The 26,954-nt window shown below is 39.6% G+C and overlaps 1 protein-coding gene across 1 annotated transcript; it reads left to right on the top strand.

The window, feature by feature from the left end:
- Positions 1-576: 576 nt before the first annotated feature.
- Positions 577-26,296, top strand: LOC309400932 (cytosolic phospholipase A2 gamma-like). Its single transcript, XM_081969700.1, has 14 exons — positions 577-818; positions 1,455-1,571; positions 9,968-10,110; positions 11,150-11,348; positions 12,233-12,341; positions 12,991-13,131; positions 13,465-13,518; positions 14,811-14,870; positions 17,815-17,940; positions 20,142-20,267; positions 21,104-21,211; positions 21,893-22,047; positions 22,512-22,680; positions 23,912-26,296. The coding sequence occupies exons 1-14, from the start codon at positions 795-797 to the stop codon at positions 24,067-24,069; spliced, it is 1,689 nt and encodes a 562-aa protein (XP_081825826.1). The 5' UTR covers positions 577-794; the 3' UTR covers positions 24,070-26,296.
- The last annotated feature ends 658 nt before the right edge of the window (positions 26,297-26,954 follow it).

Raw genomic sequence — 26,954 nt, 5'->3', positions numbered from 1 at the left:
TGTAAATACAGTATTCAAGCAACCACCCCCTATTTTACACAAACAGTGCAACTATTTTTCAGCAACTGTGCTTTGAAGTGTTCCAAGTGCTATATAGTAGGAATTTGTGAGATACAAGTCACTTGAGAAATCATGTGGTCATTCCTTTCTGTAAAGCATGAATTTGAAAGAGAAAAAGGTCAAGTTACTGAAGCAACACAACTATCATTCATACAGCAGAAGGGTGTCTTTTAAGACAGAAAAATATTTAGCCACCTTGTCTTAAAAATAAGCCATCAATCCAAGATCTCTCTAGTCTTTTATTTCCCCAAATCTGAAGCTTCACAGTAAAATAAAAGGAGAGAGAGAAGGAGAAGGGGGGTGGAGGCTGTTTGCACAATGTATTTTATTCCCTATGAATATATCAACCAAATAATCTACTCTTGGCTTTCTAAATCTAGCCCTATCTACTCTTAGTTTGTCTTAGTTTCCTTGTAAATGCCGCATTAACTGACCTCTTGTAGAATGAGTCATCAAGTGCAGCAGTTAGGATGCCAGGAGCAGCAAAAAAAAAAAAAAAAGTTGAAGGGATCATATTACTGATCAGCAGATTCCAGCCTATTCTGGGGCAATATTAAGCACTGTCGGCTTCCAGAAACGGGAGAGTTGTAACGTACCATTTCATGCTGCAAAATTTTATGGTCCTTCTATGAACGGAAGAATTTTTATTGATTGCCAGAATTTATAAAATCTGAACATTCAGAGAAACGTTACTGTTGACTCCGTGTTCCTTACAAAGACGCCTGAAATATAAAATGGAAACAAATGTGGCTGGAAAGGTAATGTGACTGCCTCTATTTTCACATGTCAGTAAAATTAAACACGCAGCTGTTTTTTTTTTAAATGACTACATATTAAGATGAAATCACTGAGGTTGGTCTACAGGATGCAGTAAAATAGCCCTAAGGAATGCAGACATTTCCTTCTTCACCAATATCATAAAATTTTAATATAATGGATCATTAAAGGGAAGGGACATCTGTTAAATCCAGGTTTGTGTCTTTGGTGTAATTAATATTATTTGTATTTACATAACTTATACCCAAATTGATGAAAATGATATAAAAACAAAGTATACATTTATAAAAATGATGTAAATTGATGCACATCAGCCTCTTGTCTAAATTGCTTTGGAATGAACTATTGTCTTTTGGGTGTGGGAAATCTAAATAAGAAATATGGCATCCAGTCCATGTTTACCATCCTGGACAACTGATACTTAATGTAAGTTTAATGCAATATTATTTGAAAGGATTGTATGTTCCCCTTATCAAGGGAACAAATCACTACCAACATGATCCAGCTTATCAGTTTGTTATAGAATCAAAATGTTCATTAATTCCCTTTGTTGTCTAACTTGCTAGTAAAGTTGAATATATATTTTCCCATGATTGTTTTGTATGTGTGTTTGTTAGGGGAGAATCAAAGTACGGATTTCAAAATCTCTCTCAGATGGCGAAGAAGTAGCTATAACTGTTCGGAAGAAAAAGGTGGAAAAAGCTCTTGCTAAGCTTGGGATACAGTGTGATTCGGTAGGTTTTCATTGATATGTCTACCTGAGTGGTACTAGTAACAAACCAAGATAAATGCCACAAAATCTTTGAAGAGCTTTCATCTAATAAAGTCAAAATTTAAGCATTTGTTGTTTAATTTAAAAGGCTTCCTGTGTCGCTAGCTCTCCTGTTTTCTTTTTTCTTTTTAAAGAATTTTATTGGTTTTTAATTTTTTTGGGGGGGAAAGGGTAGGTGGATATGAAAAAGTTTTGGGGGGGCAGCTCCATCGTGCTAGAGGGAGGAATCTCTCCAATTCTCAACTTTTTACAGAAAAACAAAAACAAAAGATAAAAGATAAGCAGAAACAGCATCTTAGTCGGTTGGGAGACCGTGGGTGCTGGTTACACCCGGTCGCTCGTACCAACCCCCGCGTTCTAGGTGGTCAGGAGCTGCAGACCCAGGGCCTGAGGCTGTTGCTATGCAATGCGAGGTCCGTCGTTAATAAGGCCCCCCTCATCTACGATCTAATTTTGGAGGGGGAGCCAGACCTCGCTGGAATAACGGAGACCTGGTTGGGCCACGAGGGAGGTTTACCCCTCGTGGAAATGTGCCCATCAGGCTACCTAGCATTTCACCAGCCCCGGGCCCAGGGAAGGGGTGGTGGGGTAGCAGCGATTATCCAGGAGGATTTAGAGCCAAGGGAGTCCACTGTGCCACAGACGTCCGGGTGTGAATCCCTTGTTGTGAAATGGGGCCCTGGGAGACAGTTGGGCCTGCTGATAGTATACCTGCCTCCTCGCTATACATCAGTGGCCCTGCCTGAACTCCTCGAGCTGATCGCATCGGTGGCGGTTGAGACCCCAAACTCTTAGTGATGGGGGATTTTAACCTGCCATCGGTGGGAGAAGCATCCGAGGGGGTTCGGGAGTTCATGGCTTCCATGACAGCCATGGACCTGACTCAATTGATTCAGGGCCCGACACACGAGGGAGGACACACCCTGGACCTTGTTTTTGTCTCTGGCCAGTGGTTGAGTGATCTGGGAGGAGGGGACTTAACCATCACTCCCCTGTCATGGTCAGATCACTCACTCCTCCGACTCGACTTCCCTGGTGCTACCCCCCGCTGTGGGGAGGCGGAACCAGAAAACACTAGATGGTTCCGCCCCAGGCGCCTGATGGAACCAGATAGGTTCCAGACGGAGCTTGGGCCACCTCCTGCAGCCCTGACCCGCCCCCGGGTAGAGGACCTGGTGGTCGCATGGAATAATGCGACTACCGGGGCCTTGAACCGGGTGGCGCCTTTGCGGCCTCTCTGGCGGCAACGATCCACCCTGGCCCCTTGGTTTACCGAGGAGCTAAGGGTGATGAAACGCCACAAGAGATGCCTAGAGAGTCATTGGAGATCCTCCCGTTCCGAATTTGACCGAACACAGGTACGAGCCCATTTAAGGACGTACCTTGTGGCATTGAGAGTGGCCAAACGTCAATATTGTGCCGCTCTCATTGCATCCGCAGAGAACCGCCCTGCTGCCCTGTTTCGGGTGTCCCGTTCCCTCTTGTGTCAGAGGCCGCGGGAGGCCCCTTTACAGGGTAGGGCAGAGGAGTTTGGGAAATACCTGCAGGATAAAATCGCTCAAATCCGGAAGGATTGGGTCCCTGTCAGTGGTCCTATGGAGACGTCCGTGGCGAGTCTTGAGACACCGATCTGGGAGGAGTTTGACTTGGTTGCCATTGAGGATTTGGACAGAATGCGTGGACGACTGCGACCCACCATATGTTTATTGGACCCGTGCCCCTCCTGGCTTGTACTGGCAACCTGGGAGGTTACACGTGACTGGCTCCTAGGCCTAGTGAACGCTTCGTTGAGTGAGGGGTCTCTCCCGGCCTCTTTGAAAGAGGCGGTGGTGAGACCCTTGCTCAAGAAGCCTTCCCTGGACCCTATGGAGCTGGCCAATTATCGTCCTGTCTCCAATCTTCCCTTCTTGGCGAAGGTTGTAGAGAGTGTGGTGGCTTATCAGTTTCCACGACATCTGGAGGAAGATGATTATCTAGATCCACGCCAGTCCGGCTTCCGTCCCGGGCACAGCACGGAGACGGCCTTGGTCGTGTTGGTAGATGATCTCTGGAGGGCCAGAGATAGGGGTTGTTCCTCTATCCTGGTCCTATTAGACCTCTCGGCGGCTTTTGATACCATCGACCATGGTATCCTGTTGCGCCGACTGGAGGGGTTGGGGGTCCGGGGCACCGTTTTGCGGTGGTTCGGCTCCTACCTTTTCGGTCGGACGCAACGTGTGTTGGCAGGAGAGCAGAGGTCGACCCTAAGCCCCCTTACGTGTGGGGTGCCACAGGGGTCGGTCCTCTCGCCACTCCTGTTCAACACATATATGAAGCCGTTGGGTGAGATCATCCGTGGTTTTGGGGTGGGATATCATCTGTACGCTGATGATAATCAGCTGTACATTTCCACCCCGAACCACCCCAATGAGGCCGTCGAAGTGATGTCCCGGTGTGTGGAAGCCGTACGGGTCTGGATGGATGACAACCGACTCAAGCTCAACCCCTCCAAGACAGTGGCTGTGGGTACCGGCTCCCCGGTTCAGCCAATTAATGCCATCTTTGGCCATCGGGGGCGTTCAACTTGCCCCCATGGAGCGGGCGCGCAATTTGGGCGTCCTCCTGGATGCCCGGCTGTCCATGGATGACCATGTGACAGCCGTGGCAAGGGGGGCGTTCCACCAGGTTCGCCTGGTGCGCCAATTGCACCCCCTACTGGACCGGGACGCCTTACGCACAGTCACTCATGCGCTGGTGACATCTCGCCTGGACTACTGTAACGCTCTCTACATGGGGCTTCCCTTGAAATGCACCCGGAGGCTACAGTTGGTCCAGAATGCGGCCGCGCAGGTAATTATGGGGAGTTCCAGGTACTCCCATGTGACACCTTTCCTGCGCGAGCTGCACTGGCTTCCTGTGGTCTATCGGGTGCGTTTCAAGGTTTTGATAACGATCTTTAAAGCGCTCCATGACTCAGGACCTAGTTACTTACGGGATCGTACCCTGCCCCATACATCCCTGCGACCAATTCGCTCGCACAGAGAAGGACTCCTCCAGGTGCTGTCCACCAGACAGTGCCAAGGGGCGGCGCCTAGGAGTAGAGCCTTCTCTGTGGCGGGCCCAGCCCTGTGGAATGACCTCCCTCCGGATATTAGGACTACCTCTGACCTCCGCTCCTTCCGTGTAAAGCTCAAGACCCACCTATTTCAAGTAGCTGGCCTGGCTCAACTATAGTCTGAACATATCGCCCCTGATGGTTTTTTTTTTTTTTTTTTTGTAATTTTATCTAATTTATTTAGGGGATTTTAATATTGTGATTTTAATTGTTTCCATCCATTTGTCCACCTCCTCTTTGTATACGTCTTTGTATACGTCTTTGTATACGTCTATATTATATGTATGTTTGTCCATACTTGTATTTTTATGTTTTTATTGTACGCCGCCCCGAGTCCTTTGGGAGAGGGTGCGGCTAAGAAATTATTATTATTATTATTATTATTATTATTATTATTATTATTATTATTATTATTATCTTATTATACATTGTATCAACCATGTGTTCAATCATCTCTTTTGCCACTTTCTAATATATCAACAATTAAAATGATATTCCAGATATAATTATTTTTGTGACCTGAGTCTTTCCATTATTGTTCCCTCCCCCTGTCCCCAGGCAGAGCCGCAGCCCCTCCCTCCTTCATGTCTTGTGTTTTGTCACCTTTTTCACTACTTCTTATATTTCCGTCCTCTAGGAGGGCACTATGTTTTTTAATGAAGGCTCTGCCTCCACAACTGTGTTAATTCTAATTCTGTTTTCCTCCCAGAAGATCAGCATTCCTTCTGGCAATAACCATCTAAACCAAATTCCCTTATTATATAATTTCTTTGATAAGGAGGAATACTTCCTCCTCTTATCTCTTATTGTTTTCAGAATTTGCTTAAGAATGGCAATTTCTTTATCTTTATATTTTAGTGGTTCCCCCCTTCTGAGCCCCTAGAATCTCATCCCTCGTGGTCTTCCTAAGGAATTTAACATGTACTTCCCTTGGAACATTATGTGTTCTGGCATATGCTGAATTAATCTTATAAACCAGATCCATATCCCACCACAACTGTTCTTTATCTCTTTTAATATATTCTGCTAAAATTGTACTCATAATATCCTTAAGATCTTCATCTTCTGTCTCCGATAGTTTCTCGAATCTGAGAAAGAAGGACATTCTTTCAAGTTCTATCTTTGCCATAAAAAAATTCCAATTCAATATTCCCCTTCTGGACTGCCTTAACTTCCTCCCCCAGCCCAGCTGCACCCTCCTCTAGCACACCAATTCTCTGTTTATTTTCTGTTATTTGTTGCTGCACACTTTTAAGATCATCTCTAAAATCTGCTACCTCCTTTTTCAACTCATTTTGTCCCTGCATAATAGCTTGAAACATTTGAGTAACAGATAAATCTTTTGAACTCTCTCCAGTCTTTTCTTGTAAAAATGATGATTTTTTTTTGAATCGGACTGGATGCAGTAGAAGTTGGTGTCGAGGCTGCTTTGCTTGTAGGTGGTTTTCTGGGCCCCATTGTCTAAGTTCAGAAAGAGTAAAAATCTTTTGCAAAAGAAATGGCGTCTATGAAGCACACAGCCAAGCGAGTCCAAGAAGACAGGCAAATCCAAAAGTGAAAATTAACCCTCTGTCACAGTTCCAAGCCAAGAAGTCACTCAAAAAAAAGAGGAAATCAAATAGTCCAAATCCAGAAAGACCATGTAATAGGAGAGGCTCCAAGAGTCCTTCAAGGGGGATGATATAAAGCCAGACTTTCTTCAAAGGTAGTTTCAAAAAGGCAGACTTCATTTATAAGTGTGAAGAAGAAGGAAAAGGAAGAAGGCTATCTTGGCTCCTCCTCGGGATCAGGAGCAGAACGATAGAAACTTCCATAAAACTTTCAAAACAACTCAGCAATCAGCTCTTGTAGTTATGATATAAATCTTTTCAGATAGTTAGTTCAAGTGGCTAATTCAATTTTTTTGCTCTCTATCTCCATTCCGAGATCGAGAGACAGTTCAAATGCCACTTTGCCTGAGAGGGGTAGAAGAAGAAAAAAAACAAGCCCCCTCCAATCTTCCTGCTTCAAACAGATTGAATCCACAACTTGTAAAAAAAGCTGCTACTCGTCAGTTAAAAGCAATTAAGGAGATTGGAGCGAATTTCTCACCTCCAGCACTTCAGCCGCTGCATGTAGTTAACTCTTTCCTTCTGGAATCTATTCAGTGAAGGTGCTGTTATGCATCCCCTATGCTCCACGGCCCATAAGGCGAAACTGGAGACCCCCCCCCATGGCTGCCGCCTATCCGGGGGGTTCCAACAAGCTGCCCTATGGCAGGTGGTCCCTCCAAGACCCCCTGTGCTCCTAAAGGAGTGCACCGGAGAAGCAAACAGCGGACCAGTGTCCGTCGCCTTTGGAAACCAGAAGTGATCTCTGCTAGCTCTCCTGTTTTCCAGGTCTTTGAAAGCCATGTTTAATTGATATTAAAATATTTCCAGAATTGTCTTTTTTCCAGGTTTATGGTAGTGTTTAAGATGTTAAATATGTCTCCTAGACCAGTGTTTCCCAACCTTGGCAACTTGGCTGGGGAATTCTGGGAGTTGAAGTCCAGACATCTTCAAGTTGCCAAGGTTGGGAAACACTGTCCTAGACAACCATAGACATACAGGTTGAAAAACAATCTACATGATGGTAGGTAACAAGAGAGAGATACTGCTTTCTTCATCTCTTCGCTTCTATTGCATGGTCATCCAGAGATTTTCAGGTCAGATACATTAGATATGATAAGCTTTTTCCATTTCTCCATAAATTTCTCCAGATTTTTATTTTTCCTTCATTTCCTCTTACCAAGAAGGTCAAAAATGCCTCCACTTTAATAAAGCCTCTGCAATATATTTGGCAATAAACAATAAAAGGGCAACTGTAGAGAGAGGAAGGGAAAGTAATAAAAGAGGGATTGTAAAAGAATTCTTTGATACTTGGGTCAAGCTGTAGAAATTTGCCTGCAGCTATTGAACTTGTATGACTATCATCAAGCAGCTGAATGTTCAAAAGAAAAAAGAAAAGCTGGGGAACAGGATAAGAATTTTCTGAAAATAAGAGTTAGTTTCATTAGCTGTAGAAACATGGCAGAGGCCAGCTCTTTCATTAGGAGAAATGATGGGTGAGGGTGGGAGTTTAGTTTCCAAATCGAGAAGTATGATGAAACTAGTTGCTAGTTGGTGATACCCTTTGGGAGGGTAATACAGCTGCATTCTTAAAATCCAATTTGGCAAATTATTTCCTTGAAATTCAGACTTTGCTTGTATGGTCCAGTCTAAATGCCTGTTTTATTGCTATATTTCACTGTGTGTCATATATAAATTGTAGGCAAAAATGTCAGTTATGCACTACTAAAAATATTATATATTAAGATATGTTAGTTGCTAAATAGTTTTTTAAAAATTATGCAAATATCAAAATATTCAACATACTTGAATGAAAATATCAAATAATATCTATAAAAAGATGTTCCTACATTCAATAAATATCTTTTGTATATCCAAATCTATAATGCACTGACAATGGTCTAGAACAGAGGCCTGCAACCTTAAATACTCAAAAAACTATTTGGACAAATTTCCTATAGAAAAGAAAATATGAGGAGTCACAAAACCTGGGTGGGCATGGACAACTTGACATCACTCCCTCCCACCCAGTCACATGACCCTTTAACTACACCTACTCAGCCAGCCATTAGGGCAGAGAACCACCGGGAGCCAGAAACCCTTTTGACATCTAAAATGATTCAAATGATGCCCCCCCCCCTGTATACTTCTCTCTCTCCCCCTCCCTCTCCCCCCTCCGGCTCTGTCTGTCACTCCCCCTTCTCTCCTTCCTATATGTATCTCTCTCTCCCCTCCTCCTCTCTATCTCTCTCCTCCTCCCATGCTCTCCCCCTCTCCACCCCTCTCTCCCCCTCTGTATGTATGTATATATGTATGTGTGTGTGTGTGTATGTGTCTGTCTGTCTGTCTGTCTGTCTCTCCCCCCTCTCGGTGTGTCTCTCTCCTCTCTCTCTCTCTCTCTCTCTCTCTCTCTCTCTCTCTCTCTCTCTCTATCTATCTATCTATCTATCTATCTCTCTTTCTCTCCCCCCTCCCTCTCACTTTGTATCTCTCTCCCCTTCTCTCCCCCTTTCTCCCTCTCTCCTCTCTCCATGTATCTCTCCCCCATCTCTCCCCCTCTCTCTGTATCTCTCCGTTCCCCAATCTCTCTCTCCTCTTCTCTCCCTCCCCCCTCTGATTCTGAATCTCTGGTGTCTCATCTAGGGGTCTTGCTGCCCAAGAGACTGAAGCAGGAAATATCAGGTGGCTATTTCCAGCCTTTGTTGGTGCTGGCATGTCTCAGATGCTTGGGGAGATGGACTAAATTTCACTGTACTGCATGAGGCATGAGGCATTCTCACAACCTTGTGCAGCATAGCAAAATTTAGTGCGCTTCACAATGTGGGAGATGGGTCCTCTCCTTCCAGGACCCATTACAATGTGGAGCCACAATGCAACCCTGCCCCATTCACCCCTAGAAACATGATGAGTGCAGCAGGCCTGGAGCAAGTCTCTTCTCTTCTCAGGTGACTGGGAGAGGAGGGGTGAAGGGTGGGGCCAGCCAATGGTGATATCAGCCAGAACTCCTGAAAAACTTAACTACTGGTGATGGGACAGGGTGCGGCAGGAGAGGGGCAAAATAGCTGCATTCAGCTTCAGAGCTGCTGGTTGCCAACATCCAGTCTAGAAGAAGTATCTTGCACAAGTAATTTACTTCTCTGTTGTTTATTAAAGTAGCTCAACTTTTTTCAAGCTTCTACGGAGTCTGAAAAAAGGAAACTGATTTAAAATGTCATCTTAAATTTAATCTTAAAATAGCCACATTTTTCTCCTTTTAGGGTCTTATGGTATCATGAAAAAGAGATGAGTTGCTTTAATAAAGAGTAGAAAAGTGCTACACTTGTGCTCATGTTTATTTTGAAATATTTCTTCTGAATCATTGTTAAAAGAAGTTTCAAGTACAGCTATTTGAAGTACCTACTTATATTCTTAAATATAAGAACCTCAGCAAGTTGTAACCCTTTGCTGACCTTGTCTGATTTTGAAACTTAAAGAGATTTGGACTGAATATTATTTGGATAAAAGAATACTAAGGAATTTTAGAATTATTGGCCGGATCAGGAAGTTTAAAAAGAAATCTAGGTATAAGGCAAGACCAAACCTGTAGTATTCTGTTATCCAATAAACTGGATGGAGTGTTCCATGAAATACTAATAAAGAATTGTATTTAATTCTTCCCTTTTTTTATACCATTAGGAGAGCATCCCCAATATTGCTGTCCTAGGAGCAGGAGGAGCTGTGAGGGCTATGATAGCACTGTATGGCACTCTAGCAGAGCTGAAGAAATATAACCTTTTGGATTGTGTTATGTACTTGGGTGGGGTGTCAGGTTCTACCTGGTAAGTCTATGATACTGATAGTGAAAGCAAATACTTACTGCAAATAATTACTGCTCACATTACTAAATCAATTCATCTTTAATTTCAACCACATCCTGCTGTAATTTTATTTACCGTGTTTCCCCCAAAATAAGACAGAGTCTTATTTTCTTTTGACCCCTGAAATAAGCACTTGGCCTTATTTTCGGGGAGGTTTTAATATTTTTGAAGTGCAGGAGACAATAAGAGTGGTCACCTCAAGATGGCTGCTGTGTTGCAATATTTTTGGGGAGGGCTTATTTTTTGGGGAAGGGCTTATTTTAGTGCACACGCTCAAAAGCCCGTTTGGGCTTATTATCCGGGGAGGCCTTATTTTCAGAAAAACAGGGTATCTAGAGAAAAGAAACACAAGACAGTGTCATTTCACACTGAAATCACCTTCACTACAGCAAAATAACCCCTAAGGAACCTCTATGATCTTATGCTAAAATAGCATGTGTTAAGGAGAAGGACCAGTGGAATTTCATATTGATTCTGCATTCCTTTGATTTTTGTATTCATGTCTGATAATTAAAATAAAAGTTTAAGCTATTCTTACCTCCTAGTATTTAATTATGCATGGTTTTTGATAATTGACATGTTTATGGTAATTGACATATTTATTATGGGATAAATTTTGGAGGATACAGCCTTTTTCATTAAATGAATAAAAGCTTGTCTAGCATTCATATATAATCATGCATTGCACGAATATACATTGTTAAAAATCTATTAAAGACATGCTTTTAAAGCCTTTTTGAAAGCCATATTTGTATTCCAATTTTCTATTAGTGAATTTCACTTACAGTTATCGCTAAAGTTGTTAGTGAACTCTATGTTTTCTCTAATATTTAGAAATTTGAGAATATTATTTTTACATGAATGTAGCTTTTTTCTCATCAGAATGAAAATCAGATTTCAGATTTCTTATTTTTTAGCATGAACTGTAAATAAACTCCTTGTGCATGACTTCCATGCACTTTCCATTGTTCTAAAGATATTTGGTTTGTTCTTTTCAAAGGTGCTTGCCAACCTTATACAAAAATGAAGATTGGTCAGAAGAAATAGAGAATGTGATTAAATGTCAGATTGAAAATCTTGTCCAAGGCCAATGGGATGTTAATAAAGCAATGAAAGCTGTTCTAGAAGCTACAGAAGATGAATGTTACTCTCTCACTGATTTCTGGTCCTATTTTCTTCTGCATAAACTGCTAAGCAAGGTGGGTGGAAAATAATATTCAGACTTCTTTGATAGTTAAAACAAATGAGTAGCCTTTTCTGATATTGGGTCCCACTGGATGATCTTAAGTGATGTCCTAGGAGTTTAACAGATATAACAGATTAACAGGATTGAAAGGGACCTTGTAAATTAGCCTCCAGTCCCTTAATCATCTTGGTTGCTCTTCTCTGCACTCTTTCTAGAGTCTCAACATCTTTTTTATAGTGTAGTGACCAAAACTGGATGCTGTATTCTAGGTGTGGTCCAGTGGTGGGATTCAATTTTTTTTACTACCGGTTCTGTGGGTGTGCTTGGTGGGTGTGGCAGGGGAAGGATACTGTATCTCCATTCCCACCAAACTCCCGGGGAATGATACTGCAAATCTCTATTCCTTCCTCACTCTAGGGGAAGGATACTGCAAAACCCCCATTTCCTTCTGATCAGTTGGGACTCTCGAGGCAGAGAATAGATGGGGTGGGGCCAGTCAGAGGTGGCATTTACCAGTTTTCTGAACTACTCAAAATTTCTGCTACTGGTTCTCCAGAACTAGTCAGACCCTGCTAAATACCACCTCTGGTGTGGTCTTACTAAGGCTTTATAGAGTGGTATTAGCGCCGTACTTGATCTTAATTGTATCTCATTATATCCCAACAAATTCACACTCATATTTGGTCATGTTTATGAAAGCATATTATAAAATAATATAATATAGTATAATAACTATATTATTATGCATACATTATATTACATTATTACATTTACATAATGTAAAAAAGGCACCCACATCTTCCTGCATGTTATGTGTCAAGGCAGTATCTCCCTTAAGTACAGCAATGAACAGTGAAAAGGGGAAAAAGTAATTAAATCAAAATAAATGTATTTCAGTTTGAGGAAGAAAAATTGTCTGAGCATGCTAGATCTTGTGAGAATGGAAAAAACCCTTATCCTATCTATGCAGCTGTGAACAAGCAAACTTATCACAATCAAAATGCAGGTAAGTATATTTGTCTATACTTCTAGATTTTGCTGTTTATCAAACAAAAACTGTTCAAATCAGAAGTTCTTACTTATTAAAACCACTATAAATTCTAAAAAAACAATTGTTCAAAGCTTCTAAATGAGACATTTTCAAATAATCTTATGTTATACTTATTGACTAAGGATCAGAAATATATTGGTGATTTATGCCTCACAAAGCGCAGCAAACTTCTGCAATAATAATTTTGTAGTTGAACTTTTCTATTGGTAATACCTTAGTCACAATGAAGTGACTATAACTGAATGTCATTTCTAGTTCTTCCATGTACATTTGAAAAAAAAATAGTTATAATCACATGGTTACACTATTGAATCAGAACCTCTGTACATGCTGTAAATACAATTTAATTTCTTCTCTAGCCTGTTTATTTCTACAGTTAATTCTACGTCTTAAAATTGGGGGAATTAATAGTCTGTGTCCAGATGCCATGATAAGAATAGGAAAATTTACAATGCCATGGTTCTAAATTGTGTAAGGCATTTATTTTAATTTTAATCATAATCTTGCCCTTTGTAGTCTTGGGTAAAGTCGAGGTCTGTACAATGTAATAACTCTAATTTTATTAGAATGTTAATTTTTGCTTTTTTTGCTGTAATATTTTCAGGTACCTGGTTTGAGTTCACCCCTCACGAAGTTGGAATTCCTGGACTAGGAACATATGTAAATAGCAAATACTTTGGGAGCATATTTCAAAATGGGCAGCTGATCAGAGAAAAAAGAGAAAAAAATATTTGCTATTTGCAAGGTATGTCATATCTGAATATTTTTGCCATTGAAACAAAGGAACACTTTTTGTATTTGCATAACTATTTAATAAAAATGTAGAGAGGAAACATGCCCCTGAAAATTTAAAATATGTAGTTCAAACAAATCATTTCTTCAAGAGTTTTCTGGAATAAATTGTTTAAGAACATAACCAAGATGCCTTAATAATAATCCAAGGTACAAAGAAAGGATGGTACTTGGCTAGATTCATTTTATTTTTCTGTACTGTATGGTGGAATTTTGTCCATTTAAAACAAATGGATCTATTGCAAATCCTAGATTGTAATATGAAGGGTATTTTCCTTATTTTTAGGTTTATGGGGAAGTGCTCTTGGAGGCGAGCAAGAGATTTCAAAGACTATATCAGGTATTGTTCTTTTTGTGTTTGGATTAGTGTGATATTGGATTAGTCCATGAGTCAGGGGAGATCACAAAGAATTCACATACATACTGAACAGTGGTGGGTTCCAGATCCTAACCCTAACCTGTAGTGGTTGCAACGGGGCCTGGCGTCCACTACATTCATGTGTGCAGTGTGTGCACACATGCATGCAGTGCATGCATGCATCCTTACCTCTTGTGAAGCCTCTGCGAGCCTCTGCGACACTCCAGCTGCTTGGCAAAGCATCGCGCAGGTGCCGTGTGCTCTGTGTGCATGAACGGAAGCACCAAAGAGCTCAAATACAGGTAAGATGGACACCGTACCTGAATGGTACCATGCTCCGGGCTGGCACCAGTACACCCGTACCCAGGTCTACCACCTGCAACCCACCACTTATGCTGAGTTACATATATTGAGCCAACTGTCTCAACTTCCCAACCTTAGAACCTATGGCAGTAGCTATCAGATTTATGAATTCCATTATCTGTAATCACACAGCTAAGGCTTATGAATGTTGAATTACAAAATAGGTTGCCAATAGAAGAGAATATATGTAGGTTAGAGATGGTCTGTGGAGATCTTGGTGTACCTTAAACTTCTTTTTTCTTGTAAATGTTTCATTACCTGACTATAGTTATTCTCCAAATAATAACCCAACAATTGCATTCTCCAGATATGTTTTTAAACCCTCCTTTTTTGTAATTATTGTAGTTATAGATGGCAAACAAGGTCAGCTCTAATGGAATGCCTAGTAGAAAATAGACTGGTTTAGTTGAATCTAGGCTCCTATTTCCTTGTTTCTGATACAATTTTTCAGTGCTGGGTATAATGTACAGTACATAGAGTAGTAGAATTCCAAGGTTAATACCAATATATCACTAAGTATTATAAATGCCAAAAAGTATTATAGTTAAAAGAATCAATTATAGAGAGAGTCAAACATTTTGGCAACATGTTGATTAAAGCACCTTTCTGGTTGTTTAAAACTACATTGCAATATTGTGCTTCTTAGATACTTGTTCTAACTACAGTGGTTTCCACCAAGGTCCTCTGTTCCAGCGGGAACAGAGGTTTAATCCTATTGATCGAAAGGTGTGACAGCTCCCTATAAAAGGGCTGCTGTCAGACTCAACCTTCACTAGATTGTTCTCACTTGTTGTACTTAATAAAGAGCTGTTGTTACCGTTAAGCCTGTGTGTGCCTATCCATTACCCAATCTAACAGTGCTAGAAAAAGTAAACTGTTGTAACTAAGAATGTATTCATCTATCTTTTAAGATGCTTTAAAAGATTTTGGCAAATATGAGAAATCAGAGGACATAACTTCAAAAGATTTAGGTAAGATTTATAGCAAATACATCCCTTTCTTTCACTCCTCTCCCCCATAGCATTTTCTACTGCACAGTCTGTTTTTCAGATCAAGCAAATGTTCATCCATAGGTGCCAATAGGGTTCATGGATTGGTTTGTTACCTGAGCATGATATGATGGGCTAAGAGAGAATGGCTGGCTTTTGTACTTAAAGCAGGCCTAAACACAAAGTCTTTTGGTTTCTAGCCTGATGTCTTAATCATCACTAGAGCTTTTTAAGAGACAGCCATTTAACTGAAATAGTATAGGGCAGTGATGGCGAACCTATGGCACACGTGCCACAGGTGGCACGCAGAGCCATTTGTCAGGACACGTGAGATGCTGCCCTGTCAGCTGGCCAGCGCGGATGCGTGCGCTGGCCAGCTGAGTTCACCCTTTTTAAAAGCCATTTTTCACCCTCCCCAGGCTCCAGAGGCTTTATAGGAGCCTGAGGAGGGCGAAAACAGCCTGCAGGATAAAATCGCTCAAATCCAGAAGGATTGGGTCCCTTCCAGTGGTCCTGTAGAGGCGTCCGTGGCAAGTCTTGAGAGACCTATCTGGGAGGAGATTGACTTGGTTGCCATCGAGGATTTGGACAGAGTGCGTGGACGACTGCGACCCACCACATGTTTATTGGACCCGTGTCCCTCCTGGCTTGTACTGGCATCCTGGGAGGTTACACGCGACTGGCTCCTGGGCCTGGTGAACGCTTCGTTGGGTGAGGGGTCCCTTCCAGCCGCCTTGAAAGAGGCGGTGGTGAGACCCTTGCTCAAGAAGCCTTCCCTGGACCCTACGGAGCTGGCCAATTATCGTCCTGTCTCCAACCTTCCCTTTCTGGCGAAGGTTGTAGAGAGTGTGGTGGCTTATCAGTTTCCACGACATCTGGAGGAAAATGATTATCTAGACCCGCGCCAGTCCGGCTTCCGCCCTGGGCACAGCACGGAGATGGCCTTGGTCGCGTTGGTGGATGATCTCTGGAGGGCCAGAGATAGGGGTTGTTCCTCTATCCTGGTCCTATTAGACCTCTCAGTGGCTTTTGATACCATCGACCATGGTATCTTGTTGCGCCGACTGGAGGGGTTGGGGGTCGGGGGCACCGTTTTACGGTGGTTCGGCTCCTACCTTTCCGGCCGGACGCAACGTGTGTTGACAGGGGAGCAGAGGTCGACTCTGTGCCCCCTTACCTGTGGGGTGCCACAGGGGTCGGTCCTCTCGCCGCTCCTGTTCAACACATATATGAAGCCGCTGGGTGAGATCATCCGTGGTTTCGGGGTGGGATACCATCTGTACGCTGATGATACTCAGCTGTACATTTCCACCCCGAACCACCCCAACGAGGCTGTCGAAATGATGTCCCGGTGTGTGGAAGCCGTACGGGTCTGGATGGATGACAACCGACTCAAGCTCAACCCCTCCAAGACGGAGTGGCTGTGGGTTCCGGCCCCCCGGTTCAACCAGTTAATTCCATCTCTGGCCATCGGGGGCGTTCAACTTGCCCCGGTGGAGCGGGCGCGCAATTTGGGCGTCCTCCTTGATGCTCGGCTGTCCATGGATGACCATGTGACAGCCGTGGCAAGGGGGGCGTTCCACCAGGTTCGCCTGGTGCGCCAATTGCACCCCCTACTGGACCGGGACGCCTTACGCACAGTCACTCATGCGCTGGTGACATCTCGCCTGGACTACTGTAACGCTCTCTACATGGGGCTTCCCTTGAAATGCACCCGGAGGCTACAGTTGGTCCAGAATGCGGCCGCGCAGGTAATTATGGGGAGTTCCAGGTACTCCCATGTGACACCTTTCCTGCGCGAGCTGCACTGGCTTCCTGTGGTCTATCGGGTGCGTTTCAAGGTTTTGATAACGATCTTTAAAGCGCTCCATGACTCAGGACCTAGTTACTTACGGGATCGTACCCTGCCCCATACATCCCTGCGACCAATTCGCTCGCACAGAGAAGGACTCCTCCAGGTGCCGTCCACCAGACAGTGCCAAGGGGCGGCGCCTAGGAGTAGAGCCTTCTCTGTGGCGGGCCCAGCCCTGTGGAATGACCTCCCTCCGGATATTAGGACTACCTCTGACCTCCGCTCCTTCCGGATAAAGCTCAAGACGCACCTATTTCAAGTAGCTGGCCTGGCTCAACCATAGTTCGTTCACACTGCTCCTGACGGGTTTTTAAATTTTTGTGACTTTTAGACTTTTATTAGGGGATTTTAAACTATGTTTTAACTGTCTTTTCTTATCTTCATACCTCCTCCATGTACGTGTGTTCGTTTATTCTGTGTGTGTATTGTCCATATTATTTTTTATGTGTTTTATTGTACGCCGCCCCGAGTCCTTCGGGAGAGGGTGCGGCTAATAAATAATTTATTTATTATTATTATTATTATTATTATTATTATTATTATTATTATTATTATTATTATTCCCCCGCTCCCCCGGACGCCCTCCGGAGGCATCAGGGAAGCCTCCGGACAGTCCTTGAAGCCTTCGGAGTGCTCAAAACGACCCTCCGAGCAAACTGGACTTCCAGTTTGCTCAGAGGATCATTTTGAGCGCTCCGAAGGCTTCAGGGACTGTCCGGAGGCTTCCCTGATGCCTCCGGAGGGTGTCCGGGGGGACGGGGAGGCTGTTTTCACCCTCCCCAGGCTCCTGTAAAGCCTCTGGAGCCTGGGGAGGGTGAAAAAAGCATGTAAAAATGGGGGGGCGCCTGTAGTGCACGCATGTGCACTGGGGGTCACGCATTGCATTATGGGTGCGGCACGCCCGCACACGACCCCCTTGCACTCCTACCACTTATGGCACACGAACCAAAAAAGGTTCGCCATCGCTGGTATAGGGTCTCCTGATTGAGCAGGAGATTGAACTAGTAAACTCCAAGGTCCCTTCCAACTCTATTATTATATTAATCTATTATTCTTATCTTTTCAATTGTCAAGAAACAGACATTAAAAAGTTAAATATGCTCTATGAATGCTATCAGACACTCCTGGAACTGCAGTTATTGGAATCTACAAATAAAGAAGGACTAGATAAATTTGATCACCTAGAAAATATCTTGAAAGGTAAGTTAATATAAACCCTATATAAAAATAAAGATTTTATTGGGGTTTTTTTGTACACTTAAATTTCTAGAAATCGTAAAACATTTTTTTAAAAACAATATTAAAAAGGAAAATTATATGGTAAGGAAATGTAATAAATGCAGTGTAATAAAAAAATGGAAACAAAAATAGTTTCCAAGGTTTTTTTTTGATAGTTACATGTTCTGACCCCCCTTCCTCCTTTGCCCACACAGAACACACTCCGGAACAGTACAAGGGAACAAGGTTTATTGCACAAACAAACAGAAGGTTCCGTGGCAGTAAACCACCAAGACAAAACTCACAAAAACAAAACACGAAAGCAGCTATCCAGCTTGCTAGAATTCCAGACTAGAACTCCTGGCATAAGTCCTCTGTTGACTGCTGCAAAGGGTGTATGCACAGTCAATCCTTTTTATAACCTGATCAGCAGCTGAGAGCTCTTATCGCTGATAATTACGCCCATGCTCCTTGCGTCTATGGGTGCGGCGGTAACGAGCATCCAGGAACTCCCTGCTCAGTTCTGACTCACTGTCTCTTGACTCCTCCCTACTGCTCCAAGGCATGGCATCGGGAGCCCCCGTCCTCTGGCTCTCACCACTGCTCCATGCCTCAGGCGCCTCCTGGTGGCCGACCAGACTCTCCGATCCCTGCTCAGCGTCGGAATCCTGTCCAGGGTCCCCCACCTCCTCTGGAGCCGACTCATAGGGACCCTCACTCTCGGAGTCTGGTGGCAGCGGCAACGGCGCCTGCTGGGCCACAACAGTTACATATATAAAATATATTAATTTTTTAAATCTAAAATTTGACAATACCCAGTATTTCTATAAACATTTATAATAATTAAATCTCCAAATTAATATAGCATTTTGGGAGTTCTAGCAAAAAGTCCAAAAGTGATTTTCACACGGAAACAAAGTTAGACAAAGTCTTTTCTTTAATCAAGATAGATTAAAGAACTACTTGAGTCAGTTCTATTAACTTCAGCACTGATTCTTTCAGTATCCCTATCTGAGCATACAAAAGTTTTTCTAGAATTACCAAAATGAAAACAAAATCACAGATTTTTTTCTTTAGTCATCAAACCTTTAGCCATAAAAACCCCCATCATTTCAATTGTATATTTATTTTAAGAATTCTCTGAATTAGGTACATATTTAATCCTGAGATGGTTTTATTTGTATGTATGTGTGTTTATTTCATTCAATTCCATTGATTTATTTAATTCCATTCCACTATTGCCTGATTCCACAACAACTCAGCTATCTGATAGACCAATTCCAGAACACAAATTACAATATAATACAATAAACTGGAGAAGCAGATTATATGCATTGTGGACTTGGGGGCAGGGTAGGATTGCAGAAGCAAACAAAATATTATAAGGGACTTACCTTGCCTGAATATTCAGGTCTTCAGTGCATGCCAAAATCATTGTTGTAGGAGGCTTATGGGTCTTTTAGGGAATAGTGTTCCAAAGGGAAGACAATTTGATTGGTGAAATACTCTCCATTTTGGATCAATAATCTAACAAAGAGAGTGCACAATAAGAATTTCTAAGAGGATAATTTCCCTGTGAAAATATGTGTTATATACTGTATATTATCTACCTGATCCTAATGAAAATGTGACTATATTGAGATAGTAAAGATTTTACTAAACCAGAGCGGGGAGCGAGGAATATTCAAAAGTAAGTTCCATGCAATATAAACATTTCATATGTCATTTGATTTAAAATTAATTTATATTACAATAGTGTAATCCAAAAAATTAAAATTAACTTCAGGCCTAAGAAACCAAAATTACCACCCATTAGAAAAAAACTCAGTTTTAAGCTTTGAATGGTCTATAAATGCTTCAGAGTCCATTGAATAAAATTTGCTATACCTGTTAAAAATCATCCCATCTCAACTAAAGTTACTGATTGCAACTTTAGTTGACCCAGTTGACCCAGGTTTAAATATTTAAATAATTAGTCATTATTTTCTGTCTATTCTTCTGAACATTAAATCATTGAAATGAAAGTCTTGCTGATTTAGATGAACTGAATTGGCTTGCCGTCTTAAAATGCTTCCTTGTAAGTCCAAACCAAATGTAAATTTAGTGTCTTTCATACATGGAATGTGCTTATTGAATAAAAGCTGCTTAGTTAACTAAAATTCCCATCTTCCATTTCCATAAAGATTATAAATGCAGTAAAAGCTATCAGTTGATCAGAGAAATGCGTGAGACCTGGTATTCTGCAGATGAACAGAGAAAAAAGGAAGAGTACACAACATTATTTCAAACTTTGGATACTGATTTTGGAGGCAAGTGGTTGTCATGTTACTTCATTCTTCTTCAGAGCCTCTAGATCTCTTAAGGCAATCAGAATTTAATGGATTTTTTTAAAATAGAAAGCTACACAATCTATCAATAGGATAGAATATTATGATATTTTATAACTTACAGAGTACCAAAAAGAACAGCATCAGAGAGAGTTGACAGGAAAACAGTTACCTTAATGATTATCCATCATGCATGGCTTCTTTAAAGTTTTTGTGTTGTTTTTTTAATAGATGTACAAACCACCTCATAGGTTCTAGGTAGCAAACAATGAAACATAATATAAAAGCCATATTTAGATATTTAAATATTGGAAAACAAAGCTATAAATATGGTAAGCAATAATAAATATTGTGTTGATCTTCCTCTAGTGATTTATTAACTTAAAGACCTTCTGAAAAAGCTGGATTTTAACAAAGCATAGTTAAAAAGATTTTACAGAAGACTGATATTTCATTGTCATAGCAATTTAATTACAAATGGTCTATTTCAAGTGAAAAATCATCTTGGACACATCTACCTTTAATTTATTTTCATAAGGATTCCAATAGGGCTTTACACTGTGTCAGTGTAAGATAAATGAAAATATTTCACTTCTGAGACTATAAATTGTAATGGAAAGTTGGTAAAATACTAAATATATTCCATATATTTTCATATTTCATGTTCCATTTCTTTATTTCCTAATATTTAGTACCATGTATTAGAAAAGCAACATCCAGATTTCAAAGATTAAGAAAATGAATGGGGAATAGCTGGCATTTCAACCATTTATAATTTTATGTTTTTCATCCCTATTTCTCACTGTCATTTCTTTTAGATTTTACCAATGACTTCAATAAGATGTGTCTTAAAATGGTGAAAAAAACATGTTTATGCCTTTTAAATTGGTCATGGGGAAGCATCAATAATTTCCTGTACCAATGTGGTAAGTTCTAATCATTGTACTATTCATTTTGTATATTGTATATCTGTAAGATCACAGCTGAGAAAATTACCATACTTTTGCATTAATATTTTACTTTTAATTTTTATATATTAAAAATATATAAATCTTGGTGATATTATCAATTTCCCCCCATTTGCCTTCTATTCCTGTGTCCTTTTAGAAGAACTGGAAAATACTCAGTATGAGAAATTTTGCACTGGATGTCATCTAACAATGTACGTAAACATGAAAAAAAGGGAGGAGAGAGAAGCAAGAAGGATTGCTTAAGTATAGAATAGAATAGAATAGAATTCTTTATTGGCCAAGTGTGTTTGGACACGCAAGGAATTTGTCTTTCATTAGTACCAATGTGAAAAATAATACCTGTTCACCTTTGGACTAAGATGCTCCTCCTTTTTTACTTGATAGGCAATGTACCTGTCCAACAAATTTCTTTTGCAGAAAAATGCTCCCATCTAATTGACTACTTCTGCAAAAGTATGGTGTTTAAGTTCTCAATGCTCTAAGCATTGCATATTCATAGCAGTGCTTTTATAGGAATTAAATATATCAGTTAAACTATTTAGTAGTGTCAGGTTTCTTGCCATACAGCCATTTGAACAAGTTTGTTTGTGTAATAAAGAGTTATCACTAATATTTTGTTTCATTTCATATGATTAGCTGATGTTGATTTTCCTGAACTCACAAGCAATCCCATTGTATCTTTAATTGATGCTGGTCTCACTATAAATACAGCATATCCCTCAGTTTTGCGTCCTGAGAGGCAGGTGAAGTTGATTCTGTCTTTTGACTTCAGTGCTGGAGACCCTTTTCTGGTAATTTATTTAAATTAATACTTGCCTAGAATTCAGTTGAAGGATAATGCTTTCATGATTCAGCAAGACATATCTTACTTGTTTTATACTTAAATGATACTTGAAAAGTAATAGAAGAGAATTAGAATTTGAATTATCGTAGATAAAATCTCATCCTGATATTTCCTTGGCAGTGTTGTACCTACCTCTTGATAATTTATTTTCATAAAATTATATATTTCTATGGGAAAATCTTTAGCACAATTTCTTCATATTCTGGTATTCCCTAGTTCTGATAAAGTTTTGGCATTACTAGACTATTGACGGGAAACATGATAAATTATTTTCCTCTTTCCAGGGTTGAGTTCTTTGAGAGTCTAGAGCCTAGACTCTAAATGCAACACAAGAAATAATTATAAATATTAATTCTAATTAGCCAGCATCTATTTCTTTATATTAATGATTTCTCTTTCTTAATTGGTTAGACAATTAAAAAAGCTGCTGAATATTGTGAAGCATATGCAATTCCATTTCCAAAAATAGATGAGAATGCATTACTAGATCTAGATAATCCATCAGATTGCTACATCTTCAGAGGAGAACACACACCAACTATTATACATTGTCCATTATTCAACAAAATCAACTGCCCAGGTAACCTGGAAATGAGAACCACTTGAGAAAAATGTGAAAAAAGTATTGGGGGCAAACAATATTGAATATGTTACATTTTCTGAATCCTCTTAATGCTTAAACTAAAACAATTTCTCTCTAATTCTTGTATCTATCATTTTGACATATTTTCATCTCTAATGCTGTATTTTCTTTACTCTCTCTGTTTTTCTATAAAACTGTTTCACAGAATTAAATCCTCTTTAGTAAGTCAAAACAGGGTTTTATAATGTCAAATATTTTGTTCTATTGGTGGTGGCCAAAATGTGGGTAAGGGTTTTTTGAAATATGAATATCCCTCTCTCCAAAATCCTCCTAACCTTATAAAATAGTCCAATTTAAATCTGATTAGTTGTAGAGTTTGCTAGATCTCTGTAATCAGGTTTGGCAACGCCTTGGCACGTGATTTTACTCCTTGAAATGAAGAGATGCCATGAATTTTTTAAACAAAGTATGTAGATCACCTGAAAGTCATGACTAGTAACTCAACATGCTTGTAATTAATCTATAAATTATTGTGGGAAAAGAAAGAATGAGATGCTGCCTAGGAAGCACACAGGGAAGAGAAAGAGGAACACAATTAGGGAAAAAACATTTAGTAAAGACTTGCCTTAATGGACATGTTAACAGTGGAGGCAGGAAGTTTGTGCCTTCAGATTTGCAAGATTCTATAAACATAGCCTTGCAATAAGACAGAATTAGTTCATTTTGTCCACTTCCTGTCTGGTTTACCTGGGAGATCTGACAGGACTGAAGAAGCCTCTCAACATCCCTATATAAAAATATTTTGGCAATTTTTGCTACCTAATTGGAAGGTTTTTCTAATATTAAATGTATTTGGAAGTCCAAAAATAAGCAAAGCAAATGAGTATGTTTTCTTACTCTTAAATATGAAGGAACCATATTCTTCAGGAAGCAGCTTAAAGGGGATGATTTGTCAGGCTGCTGTTAAAATGTAGTGCCCCTTTGAAAAGCAGTGCTGCCCTAATTATTATTATTGTCACTAATTATTTAATTTTATACTTTCCAAACAACATTTACTTATCCAAGGAAATTAAAAGCGATTGAAACTTGGTAATGAACAGCATTCTTAATTTTGCTAGACTAATAATTCCTCTTGGTGAAATATCATTTTCTTCTATAATTCAGATAACCTATGGACTCTTTGCCTCCTAATTCATTTTTTAAAATTTAAATTCTGTCTCACGTTTAGGTGAAATTGCTGAATATAGAGAAGAATTCTCCACTTTCAAGTTGAACTATTCTGTTGAAGAGATTGAAAAGTTGCTTATTGCAGCAAAGAAGAATGTAGCAAACGTTCAGCAAAAGATTCTTGAGGAAATCAAGCACATTGTAGGCTCGCCTTCATAAACTGCTGAAGCAAATGTTTTCCATTATATATTGATTGATGAAAAGCTTTTTCTCCAACAGAAAATACTATTACTAACTATTAATACCAAGGAAGTTTTATGGAGTTTTCCTTCCTCCCCTGAAAGAGGTTTAATTAATATCTATTGAGTTTGGGATCATGCAAGATTTGTGATTTCTGCTAACATTATAAAAAAGTAAAATTTCACATAAATAATTGTTCAATAATTCAGAATTGAATATCCAGAGAAGTAAAGAATGGAAAAAATTAAAGAGGGAGAGCTATCTATTTTGAGATAGCAGTTAAGACAATAACTAGAAACCAGGAGACTGTAAATTGTAATCTTGTCTTAGATATAAATCTAGCTAGCCATTTCTAAAATCTAATGACAAAGCAACAGCAAGGAGTAGTGATTGGGGCTAAAAATATGACTTGGAGATACAAGTTTTATGACTCTTTATGAAGTACTGCTATATTTTCTAGTTTTTATAATACAAACAAACATACATACATACACATGCATGCTTATAACATTTTTTAAATATTTTTTTTCAAACAAACATAAACACACAAAACATATAACATAAAAACCTCTTCAACTACATACAGTGGGTCAATTGGTTATAAGATCCTTCTGCATCCTTTCCATAGTCATCACTTGAGCTTTATCAAAAATAACATATTGTCAATCAAATATCTTTGTATACATTATTGTTGTACTTCATTTGTTTAATTATCACTATTGTTTCACCATTTTAAACAAGGTATTCTAAATATTCTAAATCCATTTTTGTTATAATGATTCATTATATCATCTTCAATATATCCAATAATATTTTTTATCCTATTCTAAATCATTTTATTATTTTAGCATTAATAACATTCTCTAATAATTTTCAATTCCATGTTTTTTCGATTATTAGTATCATCAATCTAAGATACATTTATACAAATTATTATAATTGTTAAACACCCATTAAGCATAGCTATTATTACATCCTTTTTATATGAGGCATATTAAATTTGAGGTAAATTTATATTATGGCGTTTCATTACATCATCCTGAAATCATCCAATGATATTACATCTTTATATTCCATTCTATATAGAATTATTTATCTTTTATAAAAAGGCTTTTCAACATCATCTCCATCATCCTCACTTACAGTTTATATAGAATTTCATATTACCAATCTAGTATATATGAATGCTTTATTATCATTATTAATCATTTATTTGACTATAACTATTATTACTTTATCTTATACATAGTACTCAAAGTTTAACTACATTTTATTGTGACATTTCATTTCATCATCCTGTATCCTTCCAGAAATAGTACAGTCCAATATCTCTTGTCATTTGTAGAATCTGGATTCTAACTGTTTTCTTGATAAATCTTATGTGGACTTCTCTTGACAACTTGTTGTTCATTGGATATCTTAGAAGAATTTGAAACCTTCCATCTGTTCCTTTCATCTGCTTGACTTTTGTTATCACTGGTGCTTCTGCCAAAATTACACTCACTGTTTCTGCCAAATTTCCTCCCATTTCTTCATCTATGTTTTGACATCTGAGATAGAGTTCCAGTTCATCAATCTCTCCTTTCTGAATTTCTCACTTATCATTTCCCTCCAGACTCGATTTGCTGTCAATGTCAACAATTTTCTTATCACTTTCATATGCCTCTGTAATTTTTTGAACTCTGTCCTCAAATTTCATCATTATTTTATAAGTATTCTCAACTCTTCCTTCCGTACTTTCTGTATTTTGATATTTTGTGTTTTGATCTATAAATTCAAGACTCTTTTCAATTCTCTCTGTAGTTATTAAGAGTTTTTTTAATTTCTAACATAATTTGTTGCAATGTTAGTTCCCTTTCTTCTTCATATTGTGCCATTTTTCCAACTTATAAACACTGCCTCTAAGACATTCAAGGCTTTTGCTAGGTTTCAAACAAATTCAGTGAAGTTTTTTCCATTAACCCTTTCAGTAAACAAAGCCAATAGCTTTGTAATATCAGATGTTGCCAAGTCTCTAGCCACTAGATGGCAGCGTTACATCTTTTCCCTCTGTTATTGCCTCTCTTTTCTAAACTCTGAACTCTGGAGAGAGTTTTTGTTAGGAAAGAGAAAAAAATTATAAAGATTACAATCCTGCTGAGCCTTGCGAAGAAAGAGGCTTTTAATCCACAACCACAAAAAATGAGAAAAGTATAGAGGAAGGGGGGCGGGGGGAAGACCAGTCCAGTTTAAAAGTAAGAGGCTTTTGTAAAATGTCCGCCCATAGAAAACCAACAAATTTAAAGTGGAAAAGATAACACAATGGTTTTAAACCAGGGTAAATTTGCTGCTTATTTTCTTCTGTCTTAAATTTTATTTTAATTCTGAGTCCTTTGGGTTTTATTCTCTGATAATAAAGATTTTTCTCACCATTTCAAAACACTGTCTCTCCTGTACTGCTTCCGTTTCAGGGCCTTGTCCCAACCTTCTGCAGCCATATTGGCTGCTTCTCTTGTAGCCGGCAAAAAGAGCTTTTTCCTGGATCAATCAGGGGCCCCGAAGATGCTCACTAAAAATTGCCTACACAGAAATTCAATTCTGTTATTCAGCAAGTTAAAAATGTCAGATTTTGAGCTATTGTTTTCAAGACGAAGTTGCATTTTCACTAGTCACAGGAGAATCTGCAGTTTCAAGAAATGCTGAATTTTGTAGGCATTTTGTAGGCATGTGCTGTTCAATCAGATTAGAAGATTTTTAACAATGAAACAAAATTAAAAGGGGCTAAGGAAGACTTGGTTTCCTTTTCAGTTGTAATCACACTGTACTGACTTGTTAATAACAAACTATTGCTTTTTTAAAAAAATAGTAAGACATTAAACATTTGA

Source organism: Natrix helvetica (genome assembly GCF_964273705.1).
Source record: "Natrix helvetica genome assembly, chromosome: Z".
Lineage (NCBI taxonomy): Eukaryota > Metazoa > Chordata > Lepidosauria > Squamata > Natricidae > Natrix > Natrix helvetica.
Note: the sequence above shows the minus strand (reverse complement) of the source record. Positions and strands in the feature narration are given on the sequence as shown.

What these genes read in the sequence shown, in the direction of transcription:
- LOC309400932 (XM_081969700.1), top strand. Translation starts at nt 795, where the DNA reads ATGGAAACAAATGTGGCTGGAAAG. An exon ending in CCTAGAAAATATCTTGAAAG is followed by an intron (nt 17,941 to 20,141) that starts GTAAGTTAATAT and finishes ATTTCCATAAAG; the next exon opens with ATTATAAATGCAGTAAAAGC. An exon ending in TTTGGATACTGATTTTGGAG is followed by an intron (nt 20,268 to 21,103) that starts GCAAGTGGTTGT and finishes CATTTCTTTTAG; the next exon opens with ATTTTACCAATGACTTCAAT.